Consider the following 19,962-nt stretch of genomic DNA (forward strand, 5'->3'; position numbering starts at 1 on the left):
CGATATCGTGGATTTACCTTGGTGTCCTTACGGCCACCTTGGCGCGGGATAGTCCACGTGCACAGCACGGTTTAATATCTCGGTTGCGATCACATATGTGAATATTTTCTTTTCTTTCTTTTATACGATGCGTGCATTTATTAACGTCATATAATTGAAATTAATATCTTATTATATTATATAATACTTATTATGATTATTTTACGGTTGTGTGCTCATTCACCGTGGTGCATTTCAATTCTTTCCTCTTCAATTTTCTTTGTTTATACATACGATTATCTATTGTTAATCTTGTTGTTAATTCAACAACAACTTGTTACAATCTCAGAGACTATAATATATTTATTTTTTTCCTTTTGTCTTCATATATACTTTGTGCTGATTACTTCACCTTTCCAAATGCAGTATTAGCATAAGCCTCCACCTCTCGGGAAAATCGATCACGCATAGCGGGGCCCGTATGGGACTAGATGGTTTCCTAACCCATTTACCTTTATCCTCCTTGGATATTTCATTAATAGAAGTTTAGATATACTCGCGCATCGTGGCCGAGCTTCCTTTTCACAGCCGCTCTGTTATCGCGACCACACTACCATTTCGCACTGTCTCGGCACATTTAATTTACAGACAGAGTAGTGGCTCGGACTAGACGTTAGACCGCATAGAAGTATATTTTTCTCTATAAAAATACCTCCCATGACTGACCTGTGGGGTGATTGTTTATGTGACGGACGGGGTTACGAATTCTGTTCGTAAGAGAAGCGATACGAACGAACGGAGTTACGGACTACGCCCGTAACAGAACTGGTGGCAGCGGTGGGATAGGAAATTTTTCCGCCGAATTCATCGTGTCTAGCGTGATTCTTTTTCTATAGAGAGGCTAATATTGTAATTGGAAATATTTTGAGAATTTATATTTTGTTTATTATTGCATTTTCAAATTATTGCATTTGTTTGGTTGTTCAAATTACGACATCTGATTCTGTTTGAGCAATCAAGTAAGTGGTATTTTGTTCCAACAATTATTTGCATTTTATTTTATTATATTATTTATGTTATTTACCTTGATACGTTATTTTGCTAAATTTATGATTCTTGTTATATATGTTTATGTCATATTCGTAGCGCTCAGGAATTTTCACTTGATTCTTATTTGAACTTTAATATCTGCATATTTCTATATTTCTATATATATATTGTGTTACATTACTATTTGCATTACCATTGATTTGATTTATATGACCTATTATTGATTTGGTTTACTCATATTGTTTATATTGTGTTGATAATTGATATTCTTTTTTGTATTACATTCCATTTGATTTTATACACGGTTCACAATGTCAACTCCAAATCCAAACCCCATCGGTAACGCGGAAGATAATAATACTTTAAACGCGAGTAATGCTATGATGACTTCTATGGCTGAGTGTTTCACTTTACAACATAGTATCTTGAATATTCCGTTTTTCGACGGGAAAAATATTCCTTTAAAGAACTTTTTACAAGATGTACAAAATGGCTCAGTATTCGTTCCTCCTGCGTTAGAATCTTCATTTTTAAGAGCAGTACAGGGTAAATTACAAGGAGCTGCTAGAGACAGTACTTGGGGTAAAACGTTTAACAGTGTCAATGAATTGACTAAACATTTGAAATCTAGATTCGCTTCAGATAAAACCTACCCGCATTATCATCACGAGATAGAAAATATTAGGATGAAACGCGGTGAAACAGTAAATGATTTCTACGATCGGTTGAATATATTATTGAATGGCGCAAAATCTGCACTAGAAGATAAATACGGTGAGAATTCAGGACAGATGTTAGAGCCCGTCAAAGAAGTAGCATTGGAAGCATTCATTCGAGGCTTGCCAGATGAAATCGCTAGAGTAGTAGACGTGCGTGATCCGAAAGATTTGGATGAGGCTTTAAAATTTGCAACTAGAACTGAAACTAGGATTAGATCAGGAATAATACCATCGGGAGAAACTTCGCGAGTAACATTTGCAGACGATAATCAACCATTAACGTCTCGACCAACGTCTCCATTTTCTCCAAACTCTAATTATCGTAACATGTCGAGTCATTATCAAAATTATTCGGTTACGAGACGCGAAGAACGTCAATCTCGATCACCTTCTCCTAGTTTTGCGAGAACTCCACTGCGAGGGAAGGATTCTCCTCCTAGATACGCGAGCTCAACGCATAATTATCCAAATTATACGAATCTTCCAAATTATCCAAACATTCCTAATATGAATCCGAATCACCATGGTCAACCATACTACCCTCCTTATCCTATGTATCCTCCTATGTTCTTCCCTCCATATTATCCACCGTATCCAATGTACAATCCAGATACATACAACCGTCGATCATCCAACTCATCCACTCCTACATCTAGTAGACCATCATCACCGCATCCTAATAAACCTAGCCAACCAATAGAAAATGATTCTTTAAACTCCCTACCGACTCGTCGAACGGACGCGACGACGAGTCTCTTTCCGACAGAGCGTCGCATCACAGCGAAAAAGTTGAAACAAACCCAATAGTTCTTCCAGTAAAACATGAAGCTCCTGTAGTTAAAATGTTCGCTACAGAATTACAATCAGGTTGTGCACACTTTTTAGTAGATACAGGGGCGGACATTAACATAATTAAATTAGATGCATTACACGAGGATGTCGAAGTAGCACTTGACGAATCAGCTATACTCACAGGTATTACTCCGGATAAATTAGAAACTTTAGGTACCACAATCATTACATTACAAAATAATCCAGTCAGATTCCATGTCATAAAATCACCATTCCCATTGAATAGCGATGGTATTTTAGGAAAGGAATTCCTAAGGCAGGAACAAGCAGAAATTTCTTTTGCCCATAACACCTTAGTTACTCAATCAGATCCTATCAGACCCATGCATTTTGTAGGAGAGGAACCATTAAATACTCGTCCAGTACCGAAATCGCGAATTCTTAGAATAAATGCTAGAACCAGACAAATCATTGCCATTGACGTCACGAATAGCGACTTAAAAGAGGGGTATTTACCAAAATTGAATGCACAAGATGGAGTCTACATTGGCGAAGCCGCTGTTTCTGTAAATGACCAAGGCAGGTGCCATGTTCTCGCCATAAACACCTTAGAGGAAGACATTGAAATAGAAATCGAACCACAGAATTTGATTCCTTTTGAATATCATAGTTTACAGGAAGAGGACAATGATTCAGATTCCACAAACGCTAGTATTCAACTTAATAGAATAGATGAAATAGTAAAACGTTTGCGATTAGATCATTTAAACGACGAGGAGGTGGAACACGTCCTTGATCTTGTAGAGGAATTTCCTGATAGATTTCATCTACCGGGAGATACATTAGAAGCTACTCCATGCATTACGCATAAAATTCCTACGTCCGATGATGTTCCAATTAATACGCGACAATACAGATTTCCTCCGGTTCATAAGGATGAGATACAACGTCAAATTTTCGCTAAATTAAGTAATGGTATAATAACACCGTCGAATTCTCCGTATAATTCTCCACTCTGGATTGTCCCAAAGAAACCAGATTCTAAGGGTAATCCGAGGTGGCGAATGGTAATAGATTTTCGTAAACTAAACGAGAAAACGATCGGCGACGCGTATCCGTTACCTAATATTGCCGACATTTTAGATCACCTAGGAGATGCGCAATATTTTTCGATTTTTGATTTGGCCAGTGGATTCCAACAAATCGAAATGGATCCAGCTGATAGGCAGAAAACTGCATTTACAACACCTAATGGCCATTATGAATATATTCGCATGCCCGAAGGTCTTAAAAATGCACCAGCTACATTTCAACGGTTAATGGATCAGGTATTACGCGGATTGCAAGGAATAGAAGTTTTCGTTTATTTAGATGATATCGTGGTTTACGCGAAGTCTTTGGAAGAACACGGCAGAAAAATTCGCAGATTATTTAACAGGTTAGCAGACGCGAAATTGACTCTTCAACCGGACAAATGTGAATTTCTAAAGACTGAGGTCACTTATTTGGGACACATCATTGGTCGTAATGGAGTAAAGCCCGATCCGAACAAGATCGGGGCCGTGAGAAATTTTCCCCGTCCACAAAACCCTAGAAACATCCGACAGTTCTTGGGTCTTGCAGGTTATTATCGGCGTTTTATAAAAGATTTTTCCGCGAAAGCTAAGCCTCTAACGGATTTATTAAAGAAAAATGCTCAGTTCGTTTGGGGTAAAGAACAGAAACGAAGTTTCATAGAGTTAAGAAATGCACTCTGTAAACGACCCATATTGCAATATCCCGATTTTAATAAGCCATTTACACTGACAACCGACGCATCAGATTATGCAATAGGAGCTGTCCTTAGTCAAGAAAATAACGGTTATGATCTACCTGTAGCATACTTGTCTAGAATGTTAACGAAACCAGAACAGAATTACTTTACCACTGAGAAAGAGTGTCTTGCAGTGTTATATGCGGTTCTACATTTTCGACCCTACCTTTATGGAAGAAAGTTTACTTTGGTCAGCGATCATGAACCCCTTAGATGGATAAATTCGGTTAAGGATCCAGGACAGCGACTGATTCGTTGGAGATTGAAACTTCGCGATTATGAATACGATTTCGTTCATAAATCAGGCAAGTTAAACACTAATGCAGATGCACTATCTAGAAATCCAGTAGATGGAAGTCAACTAACATCCTCTGACGAATCTGATGTATCCATGGAATTATCTTCTGAGGAGTCTGACGCAGAATCAAATCTGGGCAGTCATATTTTACTACCGATACAGAAACCTAAACCTTCTAGTAGAACTTCTGGACCTTCGAAACAGTCAACAGATCCTTCAGTAAAGCTAAGGGTAGGAAGACCATTAGGATCAAAAACCAAACCAAAACCACCACCTGCGCAGGGATCGAAGTGCAATAGCTACTAGAACTCGCTCTCAGGTGCCAGGAAAATCAACACAACCCATGGCAGGATCTTCAAAGGTTTCCGAATCACCAAATTCTTCACAGTCACCCGTTACTACAGTTCCACGGACCTCTTTGGATGAAGACTCACCTTCTAACGATCCTCCAATTTTGAGACAACGACGGAGTGTTCTCCCTAACCTGGAATTTTATCCTGAGAAACGGATAGTGGATGTACCTAGAATTCCAGAGAAAGGTACCTCCAGCAATGAAAACCCATCAAAACACACAGAATCAGAGGATCTACCAAATTTACAAGGCATTGCAATTGAGTTGCCAGAATCCTGCGACACAGTTACGGATGACGACATAATAGAGCCTGTTCATTCACCCATCACTCCAATGGATATCCAAGAACTCCAGGAATCTTTTAAGAAATTCGATCAGTCCTTGCAAGAGCGAGGGTTTGCTCTTGATGATGAGGGAGAGGATTTAGTTAAATTGATTGATTCAGGAGACGAAGATACACCAACAGACGGTGTAGATGAGACAGACATAAACGACGGTGAATCTGAAGACGTCATGAGTCAACGAGTTGAGGAATTAATCCAAAAATCGACAACTATTCCTTCTCTCTTTCAACCTTCAAGTAGCAGAGCCCTTTCCAAACCACCTGCGCTTAGAGATATTCCTGAAGACACTGAACTAAATGAAACCAATAACTCTATAATCATTAAACCTTCGTATCAATCCATTTTCCCAACACCCGCTCCGTTAACGCAACCTTTAGCTCTTTCAACACCATTTCCAAAACCTTTATCCACTCAAATTTCTAAGGAGGGAGGAAAGATTTCATCTGTACATTGGCCTAGACGTCTATTAGGGAACCAAAGGGGTTCACAAACCCTAATGACCGAAGACATTCCACCCGACTTGGAAGCAGCAAGACCGCTGGATTTCCCTGAACTTCAGCATAAGGCTACTGAATTCATATCCAACACCAGAGAAAATCTTACTTATTCCCGATCGCATTACGTGCATTTTGTGTCAGCTGATTGCGAACCAATAACTTCAACTAGCAAATTGCTATCTGACTTACACATAGTAAATTTTGAGCATATGAAATCAGTAAGACCAACAATAGGTCAAGTATTAATTACTAGTCGAGGAAAATATAAAGTCTTCAGCATAGTCGTAAAAGCTTTTCATTCAGATCGTCTTAGTATACACAACTTAATAAATGGACTATCAAATTTAAAACATATACTTTTAAAATCAAACATTTCATCTTTTAGAATATCCCATTCGGGTGATTTCACAGACGAGCTTCCTCATAATATGCTTGCACCTTTATTAACCTATATTTTTGAAAATAGTGGCATTGAAATCACAATTTGCTATGGTAATATACGAGTACCTCCAAAATCAGTACGCGCTGAGATCATTTCGGAATTTCATAGTGGATTAATTGGCGGACACAAGGGTGTGACGAAAACATACCGTAGAATTAGAGAGAAATTCTATTGGCCAGGTTTACGAAACGATGTTCAAAATTTTATTCGTAACTGTAAGGATTGTCATAGCCATAAATTGGTTAGAGCCAAAACCAGGGAACCCATGTTAATAACTGATACTCCAATTGAAGCTTTTGAAAAGGTATCCTTAGATACAGTGGGACCTTTACCTACCACACCATTGGGAAACCGTTACATTCTGACAATGCAGGACAACTTGACGAAATACTGCATAGCCGTTCCCTTGCCTGACATAAGAGCAGAAACGATAGCGCATGCTATGGTTACACATCTGATATTGCAGTATGGTGCACCTCGTATAATCCTAACAGACAGAGGAACTAGCTTTATGAGCAGCCTCATTCGAAGTTTGACACGTATACTGCGAATACATCACGTTACAACTTCAGGTTACCGTCCACAAACGAATGGGGCATTGGAAAGGAGCCACATCGTTCTAACCGAGTACCTTAGTCATTATGTAAACGACTTCGACGATTGGGATCGTCTGATACCTTTCGCGATGTTCTCATATAACACTTCAGTACACGAGGCGACTAACTTCACGCCGCATGAATTAGTATTCGGTAAAATAGCGCGATGTCCAAATAGCTTTGAGCCAGATCAAAAACTTCCAACCTATAACGCTTACTTGCAAGATCTAATAATACGGTTGACAGAAATGCAAACGTTGGCGGGAAAGAATCTAATCAAGGCTAAGGAAACCTCTAAGGCGCAGTATGATAGGAAAGCAAGATCATTCCAGGGAAAGGTAGGAGACGTGGTACATGTCTTGGTCGAACCCAAAAAGGGAAAGTTTCATGAGCGTTACCGCGGTCCTTACGTAATTGTTGGAACACTGGAAGGAAAGGGAATTATACTAAGGGATGAGCAAGGCAACCTTCTTACTAAACATCCAGACAAATTGAAATTAATTTAGAGTCCAGTATTTACCGTGGTTGGGGAAATCGGCGGATTGAAAGCCTACGAATCAAGTTGTTAGAATCCAAGCCCGTGACTTGTCGCGAATGGGTCATTTTCGGGGCTTCGGGGGAACACCTCTGGATGGGACGCTATGTCCACCTGATTGCCTCGGGGCGATTCCGGTGTCCTTCTTTCCACCACAGAACGTCGAACAAAAGGGGCTATTTTATATATTTGAATATTAACTTACTTATAGTCTTGTGATTTACATGCTACACTAGGATGGCAGGCACTAGCGGGTACCGGGTGGTTGAGGCGGAGCGTCGGGTGTACGTGGCGAGGTTGGCGCCCTACACCAAGAAAAAGGACCTGATGAAGGTCTTCGGTAGCTGGGGCGCTCGGGAAGCCGTAGTCCAGAGGAAGGCAACGGGAAACACCGCATTCGTGACCTTCGAGACTGCGGAACAGGCGAGCCGAGTCGTCGAGGAAGCGGGGGTGCATCCTTTCTTTTGCCACAAACGCAAACTGGGGGTCCTGCCGGCTGACAGCTGGCATTCGCGAGGAGAGGACGTCCCGGTCAGGGAACCAGCAGTGGATCCCTTCGATGGCCTGATCTTGCCGCCTTCCAAGGCAGCGGCCCTCCCCGTCGAGTGTCTCGCGCATATAGGCGCATACTTGGCGTACCGTGACCGGGCGCGTATGGAGCAGGTCTCTCATCGCTGGCGAGAGGGGAGCCTTTGGTCGCATCAGGGGGTGACGGCTTTCGACCCTAACGACTGGCGCTGGGGAAATTCGTGGAACTGTACATGGGAGAAAAACCCATTAAGCACTGAGGCCTTCCGTTGGGCGATTCTCCGCGGCGGCAGATATATCACCTCACTGAGGCTGGACGACTCGCGTCTGGTATCAGCGCTTCGGCCGCAGGCGTTGTCTATCGCCGCCGCCCACTGCGGGCGTTTGAGGGATGTCGACTTGCTGAGTGTCAGTATACGTCCTCCGGTCTTGAGGGAACTGAAGACCTTACGCGGGCTTGAGTCCCTTACCGTAGGGAGGTGCACTGGTCCCGTAGACCCGGAATTAAAAGAGCTTCTCGACAACAATACCGCATTGCAGACTCTCACACTGGTGGGCAATTCATTCACGGGTTCGGCCATTAGGGACGGGATTCGCGTCGGTACGCTTCGTCTCCGTCGATGCCAACGGATGCGGAGTGAGTGCCTCGCGTCCGCGTTAGCGTCTGCCGAGCGCCTGGCGGCCCTCGAGATTGGCGGGTGTTACCAGATAGTGGATGCCAAACCACTCGATGCCCTAATAGGGAATAGGCAGCTGCAAATATGTTTAACTGAGCTGATCATCCACTTAGTTAATTTTTATCCAGCGCCCATTATTGGCGACATAGACGAGCCTGAGGTACCGATACTGGAGCCGGAGGTGACGAGAAGGGCAGTAGCTCTGATGGACTCTTTTCAGAATCTAAGAACATTAGACGTCAGTTTCTGCCGCTGGGTAGACGGACGAGTAATCGCGGCAGTGGGTAGATCACTCAGAAGCTTAGAGAGGCTCAACATATCTGGGTGTATGTCCTTGAGAGGGGAGGACTTGGAACCTTTGAGCAACCTGTCTGCCTGCCGGGAATTACAAATGGACGCCCTGTTCGAGACAGTCCGGGGGGGATTTTTGAGCCGCATGATTGCGCTTACGACGCTGACCTGTCGGGATAACAATTCGGTCACCGATGATGACATCTGTGGATTGCTCAGAGCCGCAGCACAATTGGGCCTGCTGAATCTCGAGGGCTGCCAGGGCATCGGTAACTTGACCGTGGGGGTGGCCAGCGAGACCGTGCCGGTGCGGGGTCGGATCCTGTACATGTATCTGGGGGGGACTCGAGCCAGACCCGCGAAAAGACAGCGAGCGACATTTTACAACCGAGTATATTATGAGAGGATAGGACGGCCAACGTACTTCCAAGTAGACGAGTAGCGAGTGCCCTGCCTTGCAACAATGCTCAGGCATTATGGACTTTCCTAGTTGCATGTCGGGGTGCCGTCGCAAGGGAATATTCGGTAACAACGACTTCAGCGGGTTCGGCGCTCTTCCCGTCCGGGGGCGGTGATATCCGCATAGCGATTGTCGTCGGGGACGACGACGATTCTAAGGAGGGAGGACTGTTACGTTCCGAACAGGAAATTTTTCGGATTTTTGACTTTCGGCCATTACGTCGGCCGGGGTGTGTCACGACAATGCTTTGTCATTATGGAATTTCCTAGTCTGGCACATTCTGGCCTTTGACGTTCAAAATTCTAAATTATAATTGTTGTGATTGTATTATACGCTCTCCTTGGAATCGTCGTCGAAAGTCGGCGACGCGAGTGTGTGTGAATTTGTGAGAGTTGTGAGGATGTATGTGTGCGTGTGTGTGTTCTTCTGAAGCCTCGAGAAGGTGAGCATGAACACCTTAGCCGTAACAACTATCGTTACATTACGATGTTTGGAATTGCGGGTTCTCATGCGCTTGAATGAGTGTGCACCGAGAGTGTGGTCAACACCTTCTGTCGCAAGTCAAGCATCTTGTTGTCCGTGATGCCTGTTGGAGCTAATTGCAAATTGTTCATAGGGTTCCAATGCACCTGTATCTTGCATGAATTGGGACGGTTGCGAGTAATCGCGGAAAACTTTGTAATGAGACGGCGTGTCAAGAATTTGGAATGAGAACCTTTCGCGTTTGGTTTTGGAATTCGCACAAAAACTGTATACAGCGCGCGACACGACGCGACGCGCGAGCGACGATACCACGCGACGAAAACGCCGAGCGTTTCCCGCGAAAGTGTGAAAAACTTGTGTAAATTATTACAACAAATTTAATAATTATTGACCGTCGTTAATTGTAAGGAGTAATAGAGGATGTTGTTCATGTGTAGCATTGCGCAAAATATTGAGCAACCTGTGAATTGTGAAGAAAACCGGAAATAGAGCACACGCGATATATCGAAATGCGAGTTGACAAATCGCGCGACGGCTCCCGCACGCTGCCTCACCTGATTCGTCAGGACCTCTCACGGATACGGCAGAAGATCACTGTATTGGTGATCCTCGAAGGATCCTGCCTATCCTGATTTCCGTGATCGATCACTCTTCGTCGACAAGTCGCGAGGTGCGTGACGGGAGACCGTGGGTTTAATTATATTCTATTTCTTTCTTTCCGTCTATCTTTTTTTGTTCTTTTCTCAATTATTAATTGTTTCGAGCGTAGATTCACGGGAGTGAATGGACTCAATCGCCCACGTAAAATTCGGCAACTCGTTCAGAAAACCATAGTTCGATATAAAATTCAATTCTCTAACCATTCCGCGTGTGCTCTCTTTTTCTTTACAGTATTATCATCATTCATAGCTACATTGTATCGTACTGCATCTTACAACCGAACTGGCACACCTTAAGGATTTGACTTGGCTTATTATTGGATTTGTTATTTGGAAAAGGATTGATTACGTTGATTTCTTCAACTGTGTGAGTCTTTTGAATATTGTCTGATTTTGATATATATATATATATATATAATTGTCTGGAATTGTTTCATATTCTTTGTGTATTGATTATATATATTAATTTCTCATTGTTGTACATGAATTATCGCCTTTTGTTTCGCCACGTGGTTTGAGGGACATCGATATCGCCAGTCGATATCGTGGATTTACCTTGGTGTCCTTACGGCCACCTTGGCGCGGGATAGTCCACGTGCACAGCACGGTTTAATATCTCGGTTGCGATCACATATGTGAATATTTTCTTTTCTTTCTTTTATACGATGCGTGCATTTATTAACGTCATATAATTGAAATTAATATCTTATTATATTATATAATACTTATTATGATTATTTTACGGTTGTGTGCTCATTCACCGTGGTGCATTTCAATTCTTTCCTCTTCAATTTTCTTTGTTTATACATACGATTATCTATTGTTAATCTTGTTGTTAATTCAACAACAACTTGTTACAATCTCAGAGACTATAATATATTTATTTTTTTCCTTTTGTCTTCATATATACTTTGTGCTGATTACTTCACCTTTCCAAATGCAGTATTAGCATAAGCCTCCACCTCTCGGGAAAATCGATCACGCATAGCGGGGCCCGTATGGGACTAGATGGTTTCCTAACCCATTTACCTTTATCCTCCTTGGATATTTCATTAATAGAAGTTTAGATATACTCGCGCATCGTGGCCGAGCTTCCTTTTCACAGCCGCTCTGTTATCGCGACCACACTACCATTTCGCACTGTCTCGGCACATTTAATTTACAGACAGAGTAGTGGCTCGGACTAGACGTTAGAACGCATAGAAGTATATTTTTCTCTATAAAAATACCTCCCATGACTTACCTGTGGGGTGATTGTTTATGTGACGGACGGGGTTACGAATTCTGTTCGTAAGAGAAGCGATACGAACGAACGGAGTTACGGACTGCGCCCGTAACAAGATTATTATATTTTATTGATGCATTGAATTCCCCTAAATTTTATATTTTTAAATTTAATTATTTTTTCATATTAATTTTAAATATATTTTATTTAAATAGTTTAATTAAAATATTGACTTGTGATGTCAATGATATATGTATTTATATTTTAAATTATCATAAAAATGTTTTTAATTAGTTTATTCATACTATTTTCTGGAATACTATATCTATTTTTAGGCCTATATTTATATACATCTAAATATGTAATTATTTTAGAATGGGATTTAATAAATTTGTTTTGTATAAAATTTAGAATAATTATTTATTTGGATTTTATTAGATTAATATTTATCGGAGTTGTTTCTATTATTTCCTCATGCGTAATAATTTACAGAATTGAATATATAAGGTCAGATAAAAGAATTTGTCGGTTTTTTTATTTATTAATTTTATTTATTCTATCAATATGTTTAATAATTTTAAGTCCCAGAGTTTTATCAATTTTATTAGGATGGGATGGGCTAGGTTTAATTTCTTTTGGTTTAATTATTTATTATCAAAGATATAGAGCTTTTAATTCTGGAGTTTTAACAATTGTATGTAATCGGGTTGGAGATATTGGATTTTTAATATTGATTGTTTCAAATTCCGCAAATGGGTCGTGAAATTTAATATTTTATGAAGTAGATAGATTTATAATATTTTTCATATTTTTAAGCGCTTTAACTAAAAGAGCTCAAATACCCTTTTCTTTATGGTTACCTGCAGCTATAATAGCTCCAACCCCTATTTCTACTTTAGTTCATTCTTCAACCTTAGTTACTGCAGGGGTTTATTTATTAATCCATTATTACAGTTTAGTGTTTACAATAAATAATAACGTTATTTTATTTATCTCAATCTTTACTATATTTATGGCTAGTTCTATTGCTAATTTTGAATATGATTTAAAGAAAATTATTGCCCTATCAACTTTAAGTCAGTTAGGATTAATAATAAGAATTTTATCTGTAGGGTTAGTGGATTTAGCCTTCTTTCATTTAGTTATTCATGCTTTATTTAAATCAATAATATTTATATGTGCAGGAAGATTTATTCATAGATCTAATAATAACCAAGATATTCGAAATTTTAATTCTATGAGAATTTTAATACCTTTAAATGGTATAGTTCTATTAATTGGAAAATTAAGTCTATGCGGGTGTTTCTTTTTGTCAGGTTTTCTCTCTAAGGATATAATTATTGAATATTTCTTTTTTAATAGAGATATTAGAATTACAATATTTTGTATATTTTATATATCTATGGTGTTTACACTAAGATACTCATTTCGTTTAGTTTTATGAATCTTTTATCCTTTTGAATTTAAAAATGTTACCTACAGAGTATATTATGAATCTTTATACATTAATTTATGTATTTCCTTTTTGTTTATTATAGTTATTTTTATGGGAATACTTATTTTTTATCTAATCTTTAAAGTTTACATTATCTTATTGAATTTTTATGATAAAATATTTATTTTATTTATTTATTTATTACGGATTTATTTTGGTTATTTATTATTTTATTATCCTAATAAACACCCCCAAAAATTTTTATTTAATAAATTTATCTTTTTCCTGAAAGGAATATATTTTTTATCATATTTTTATAAGATTAGGTATACTTTTTTACTTAAATCGATGTATAAAATTAATAATGAAATTGAAAAGGGTCTTTCCGAATCAATTTTGACATTTTGAATGAAAACATTTACGAATTACTTAGTAAAATTTATCAAGTGATTAATTATATATGACACTCTGATGTTTATCCTAAAGCCAAATAAAACTCAACACGAACAACAAACCGCTGATTATTTAATGATACTTATATTTTATATATATTTATCAATATTTATCCTCGTTTATTCATTATTTCTGTTGTTGTATTAAACTTACACCACTTACTGAACGAAAGAATATAATTTATTGTATTATTACTTATTATTGTATATTGCATTAACTGTAAATAATAGTCAGTTGGAAAGGCGTGCAGACATCTCTTCTAAAAATCGAAAATTAAAAACTTTTTAATAGGAACTAGATTTTCAACGATGTTCTTTTAATTTCACTTTTCTTAAAACATCAATTTTGATGTATATATATTCAACTTATTCTTTTCAATATGTTTTAATACATTAATAGAGTTTTATTTATTTGCTTAGTATGTACTATTTCACAAGATTTAAGGTTTTACTGGTAGTATTTGAAGAGTACGTTTTGTTATGTTTTCTTATTAATATTATTCAAGATTATCTATTATTATTATTTCAAAATGTAATACTTTATTTTATAATGAATACAAAAATTATGTTTTTGTTATGTTTTATTTAAAATTAATTTCATTTTAGAAAGTGGGATGACATGACTATTGGCGAACCACCCATTATAATAAAAAAAGGGTAACGCGCCATGATAAATACCCCTAGGGTGGTGAGGAAATCTTTCACAATTACAATACAATATATCCTCTAACACGATTTTATAATTAACTGCATAATTGTTCCTTTCAATATCTAATTATGCTAATCTCTTTAGCCTGTTTCACCTGTTCACATAACCTATTTGGCTCCGTACCAATAATTTTGTCTATTCCACGTCTCTCTATTAACTTATACATACCTTTATGAATTTTTAAATTCTTCAGTTTGATTCAAAGATAGTTTTATCTTGTTTCACACTTATATTTTCTTGAAATCTCTGTAAATATTTCAAATATAATGCACCACAACACCAAACACTTTCCTAATTTTATTAAATCTAATACTATATATGAGTGCATTCCTTGAAATGTTCTTTCACGAATTACATCTCGTCATCATTGTGCTATAGTAAATAATATAGTAATTAATGATATAAATAGAATTCAATTAATTTTAAATTGAAAAATTATAATAGCTCTTATTAATAAATTTATTAAATTAATAGATAATATTATTGGTCAAGGCCTGGGTGTTACTAGATGAAATGGATGATTTTTCATTTGTTTTAGTGTTTATTTAAGATAAACAATTTTTTTTTAATTTAATGATTTTAATGATTAGATTCATTAAAGTATAGAAGTCTAAGAATGGAAATTACATACGATTGAATAAATAAAACTGAGATTTCTAGAATAAATAATATATTTTGAATAATGATTATAAATGGCATAATAATTAATCAGGAACTTTCTATTGACGATCCTAGTAAAGTTAAAAGTAAATATCCTGCTAATATATTAGCTGTTAGTCGAATTGATAATGCTCATGGACGAATAATATTTCTGATTGTTTCAATTAATACTATAAAATTTATTAATATTAAAGGTGTATTTAGTGGTACTAAATGAATTAACATCTTTTCTCAATTTATAGTTCAACCGTAAAATATATGTGTTAATCATATTGATATTGTTAATGATAAATTAATTGATAAGTGACTTGTAGGAGTGAAAGTATATGGTATTAATCCTATTAAATTATAAAGTATAATTATTATTAGTATTCTTAAGAAAATAATTATATTAAATATATATTTGTAACTAATTAGTAATTTAAATTCATTGTAAATTATTATTATAAGTTTAATTCATAATATATTTAAACGAGAGAGAATAAATCAATATATTATTGGTATCATTATTAATGGTAGTAATAAACTAATTCAATTTATTATAAGTATAATATATGTAGATGGGTCGAAAATTGATAATAGGTTTATCATATTCACTTTCATAAATTTTTATTCTTATTTTTTAATATTTTCTTTTTATTTTTATATGGAGAAAAATTAATAAATAAATAATGAAGATTAATGATTATAATGTAAATAATTCTTAATGTGAAAAATAGAAGAATTGATCATAATATTGGTTTTATCTGTGGTATAAAAAAATATTTAAATATTGGCCATTAGAAGTATATCGAATTTATACTATAATATGGTTTAAGAGACCAATTCTTTCATTTCAGACATCTAATGATTAAATTATTATTGTTAAATAAAATATAAATAAAAAATATTAAAAAATTAATAATTTTAAATTGACAATTTAATGTTATATGTTTAACTAATTTTTTATCTTAGGATTTTATAAAGTTATTATTCTAAGTAATCAATTTTCAAAATCATTTATTGATGTTGATTCTACTACGATAGGTATAAATCTATGATTTGTTCCACAAATTTCTGAACATTGGCCAAAAAATAATCCTGGTCGGTATGTAAATAATATTATTTGATTAAGTCGTCCTGGAGTTGCATCTATTTTTATTCCTAAGGATGGAATTGTTCATGAGTGAATTACATCAACAGATGTTGTAATTAAAGGAATTGGGGTTTTAAATGGAATAATAATTCGATTATCTACATCTAATAGTCGAAATAATCTTAAATTTGAATAATCATTGATTATAAAAGAATCATAATTTAAATAAAATTCTGGATATTCATATCTTCAATATCATTGATGACCAATAGCTTTAATTGTAAAATATGAGAATGTCCATATTTCATCAACAAAATAAAGAGTTTTTAATGATGGAAATGCAATAATTATTAATACAATTATTGGAAAAATAGTTCAAATAATTTCAATTAAATTATTTTCTAATAAAAATCGATTTCTAAATTTTCTTAAAATGATATTTATTATTATAAATAATGTTATCGAAATAATTATTGATAATATTATATATAGTAATATTATAAAATACAACTAAATTATCAGCAAAAGGAGAGTTAGGATCTTGAAGTGAAAATATATTTCATGTAGCAATTCTTAATAAATGAAATATATCTTTATATATGAAGCTTAAATTCATCGCACTAATCTGCCATATTAAATTTAATTTTTAATTTATAAATTTTATAAGTTTAAAATTAAATTTTATTTTTTTTATTTTCTTTTTTAAAAATCAAAGGAATTTCATTAAATGAGTGTTCAAATGGGGGATAGTTTTGTAATCATTCGAGTGAATTTTGAAAATATATAAGTAAAATTAATCGTTTTACTATAAATCTTTCTAATATAATAAAAATAAATATTATTATTCTATTAATTGAAATTAATGATCCTAGTGAAGGTAAAAAATTTCAACAGTAATACGCGTCAGGGTAATCTGAATATCGTCGTGGTATTCCTATTAATCCTAAAAAATGTTGAGGGAAGAATGTTATATTTACTCCAATAAATATAAAATAAAATTGAATTTTAAGAAATTTTTTGTTTAGTGTTAAGCCAGTAATTAAAGGATATCAGTGAAATAATCTTGCAATAATTCTAAATACTGCTCCTATTGAAAGTACATAATGAAAATGTCCTACAACATAGTATGTATCATGAAGTAAAATATGAATAGATGAATTTGATAATATAATTCCTGTTAATCCTCCTATTGTAAACAAAAAAATAAATCCCATAGATCATAAAGTTGTTGGATTTGCGTAAGCTTTTGATCCATGGAATGTTGCTAGTCATCTAAAAACTTTAATGCCAGTGGGAATGGCAGTAATTATAGTTGCTGATGTGAAATAAGCGCGAGTATCTACATCTATTCCAACAGTAAATATGTGATGTGCTCATACAATAAATCCTAGAAAACCAATTCCTAGTATTGCGTATACTATTCCTATGTTTCCAAATGTTGCTTTTTTACCTCTTTCGTTTAAAATAATATGTGAGATTAGTCCAAATCCTGGAAGAATTAGAATATAAACTTTTGGATGTCCAAAGAATCAAAATAAGTGTTGGTATAAAATTGGGTCACCCCCTCCTATAGGGTAAAAAAAGAAGAATTTAAATTTCGATCTGATAAAAGTATTGTAATTGCTCCAGCAAGAACAGGTAGTGATAGTAAAAGTAAAATTGCTGTAATTATAACTGATCATGGGAATAAAGGTATTTGATCATATTGTAGCGAATAATTTATTATATTGAAAATTGTCACTAAAAAATTAATAGCCCCTATGATTGATGATACTCCGGCGATATGAAGGGAAAAAATTGTTAGATCGGTAGATGATGATGGGTGGTATATAAATGATGATAATGGAGGGTAAATTGTTCATCCTGTGCCTGATCCTGAATTTAAATAATTTCTTATTAATAATGAAAAAATTGAAGGAGGTAGTAATCAAAATCTTATATTGTTTATTCGTGGGAATGCCATATCTGGAGCTCCAATCATTAAGGGAACTAATCAGTTCCCAAAATCTCCAATTATGAATGGTATAACCATAAAAAAAATTATAACAAAAGCATGAGACGTTACAATTGAATTATAAATCTGATCATTTTTAATTCATGCCCCTGTCTTCTTAATTCTAATCGAATAATAAATCTTATTGATGAACCAATTATTCCTGATCATATAGCGAATATAAAACATAATATGCCAATATTTTTATGATTAGTGGAGTATAATCATTTTTTCATTCACGAAGAAATTAAGATTTATAAAATTAAATTTATATTTTTAATTTTGAAGATTAATAGTTTAAAATTAACTTAAAATCTTTAAATAAAGTATTAGAGTATTATGTCTGATAAAAGGAATAAATTGTAAATTTATTTATGAAAATAAAATTTTCTAATACTATTAATATAATTTCTATAATTTAAACAAAATATTAAATTGCAAATTTAAAAATAAAATATAATTTTTCAGAAATTAGATTTTAAAGTAAATGTATATGATTCTAAATATAATTACTATAATAGTTATAATTAATAAAATTCACATATCTATATATTTGTATTTTAAGAATATATTTGAGTAATTTTTATTGAATAAATTATTATTAATAAAATTTAAATAATTTCAAATTATTAATAGTCTTGATATTACAATAACGATAGATAGGATAAGATTAAAACCATTAAGTTTAATTACTAAGTTCTCTAACACTAATCATTTTAAAGAAAATACTCCTATTGGTGGAATAAATATATATGTTAGTAATAAATAAGAAAATGTAAGTTTTGATTTATTGTTAAAGATTATTATTTCTATTTTATTTTCTAATTTTATATCTATGATTAAATAGATTATATTATATGATAATACTGAATATATGATGAAGTAAAGAATAAAAATATACAAATTTAAATATATTAATGTTATTATTAATGAAGTTTGATAAATTGAAGAAAATGATATTATTAGTATTAAAGAATTTTTATTTAATATTAATAGAGGTGATACAATTAAATTTAGAGTAATTATAATTAATAATTCTTTTATCGGGATTGAATTTATTAAAAGAATAAAAGGAATTAATTTTATGAATGTTATTAATAAGAATGCATTTATGAAATTAATTGATTTAAATATAAAATTAAATCAAGCATTAAATGGAATAATCCCTAATTTTAATGAAGTTCCCATTATTATTAGGATTGATGAGTATACATTAAAATTATTAAATAAAATTCCCGTTAAAATTAGAGATCTTCTAATAAATGAAATAAAAAAATAAAGAACTCTAATTTTCATATTTTTTGAAATAGCTAATGATGATAAAAAAATTAAGTTAGTAATTTCTATAATTAGTCAAATGAAAAATATATTGTTTAATATGAGAGAAAATACTGATAAAAAGATAATTATTATAGATGAAAAATAAGAATAAAAATTTTTTATCATGATTAATTTTTTGTTAAATCTTTATATTTTAGTGTATGAGCATATAAATTTTTAAAGTTTATGGAATTAAAATTATTACTAAATTACTATTACACTAAATACAATCATTATTCTGCCATCCGCTGTATCGGTATCTATCATAAGATCGAAAAACTGCTTACTTGTTCTCAATTTTATGCTTCTCAAATGGATTTCTGCGGCCCTAATTGTCCGATCTGGTTGAGTAGCGTCTCTAACTGAAGCCTAGGTTGTGCGGAACGTAAATATAAACATTATTTTGCTTTCCATTGCATCTGAACCTATCCTATGATCGAAAAACTTCAAATTCATTCCGAATTTTGTGCTTCTGGAGTCAATTTCAGCGGCCCTACTTGTCCGATATGGCTGAGCAGCGGCTCAAACTGCAGCCTGGGTTGTGCGGAACGTAAGTATAAACATTACTTTGCCTTTTA

General features: G+C 34.4%; 1 protein-coding gene across 1 annotated transcript; it reads left to right on the top strand.

The window, feature by feature from the left end:
* The first annotated feature begins 7,654 nt into the window (after nucleotides 1-7,654).
* Nucleotides 7,655-9,355, top strand: LOC143187799 (uncharacterized). Its single transcript, XM_076391998.1, has one exon. It carries the CDS (start codon nucleotides 7,655-7,657, stop codon nucleotides 9,353-9,355), a length of 1,701 nt encoding a protein of 566 aa, XP_076248113.1.
* Nucleotides 9,356-19,962: the final 10,607 nt, after the last annotated feature.

The sequence above is a fragment of the Calliopsis andreniformis genome, unplaced genomic scaffold (genome assembly GCF_051401765.1).
Source record: "Calliopsis andreniformis isolate RMS-2024a unplaced genomic scaffold, iyCalAndr_principal scaffold0304, whole genome shotgun sequence".
In the NCBI taxonomy this organism is placed as follows: domain Eukaryota; kingdom Metazoa; phylum Arthropoda; class Insecta; order Hymenoptera; family Andrenidae; genus Calliopsis; species Calliopsis andreniformis.

What these genes read in the sequence shown, in the direction of transcription:
- LOC143187799 (XM_076391998.1), top strand. Translation starts at nt 7,655, where the DNA reads ATGGCAGGCACTAGCGGGTACCGGGTGGTTGAGGCGGAGCGTCGGGTG.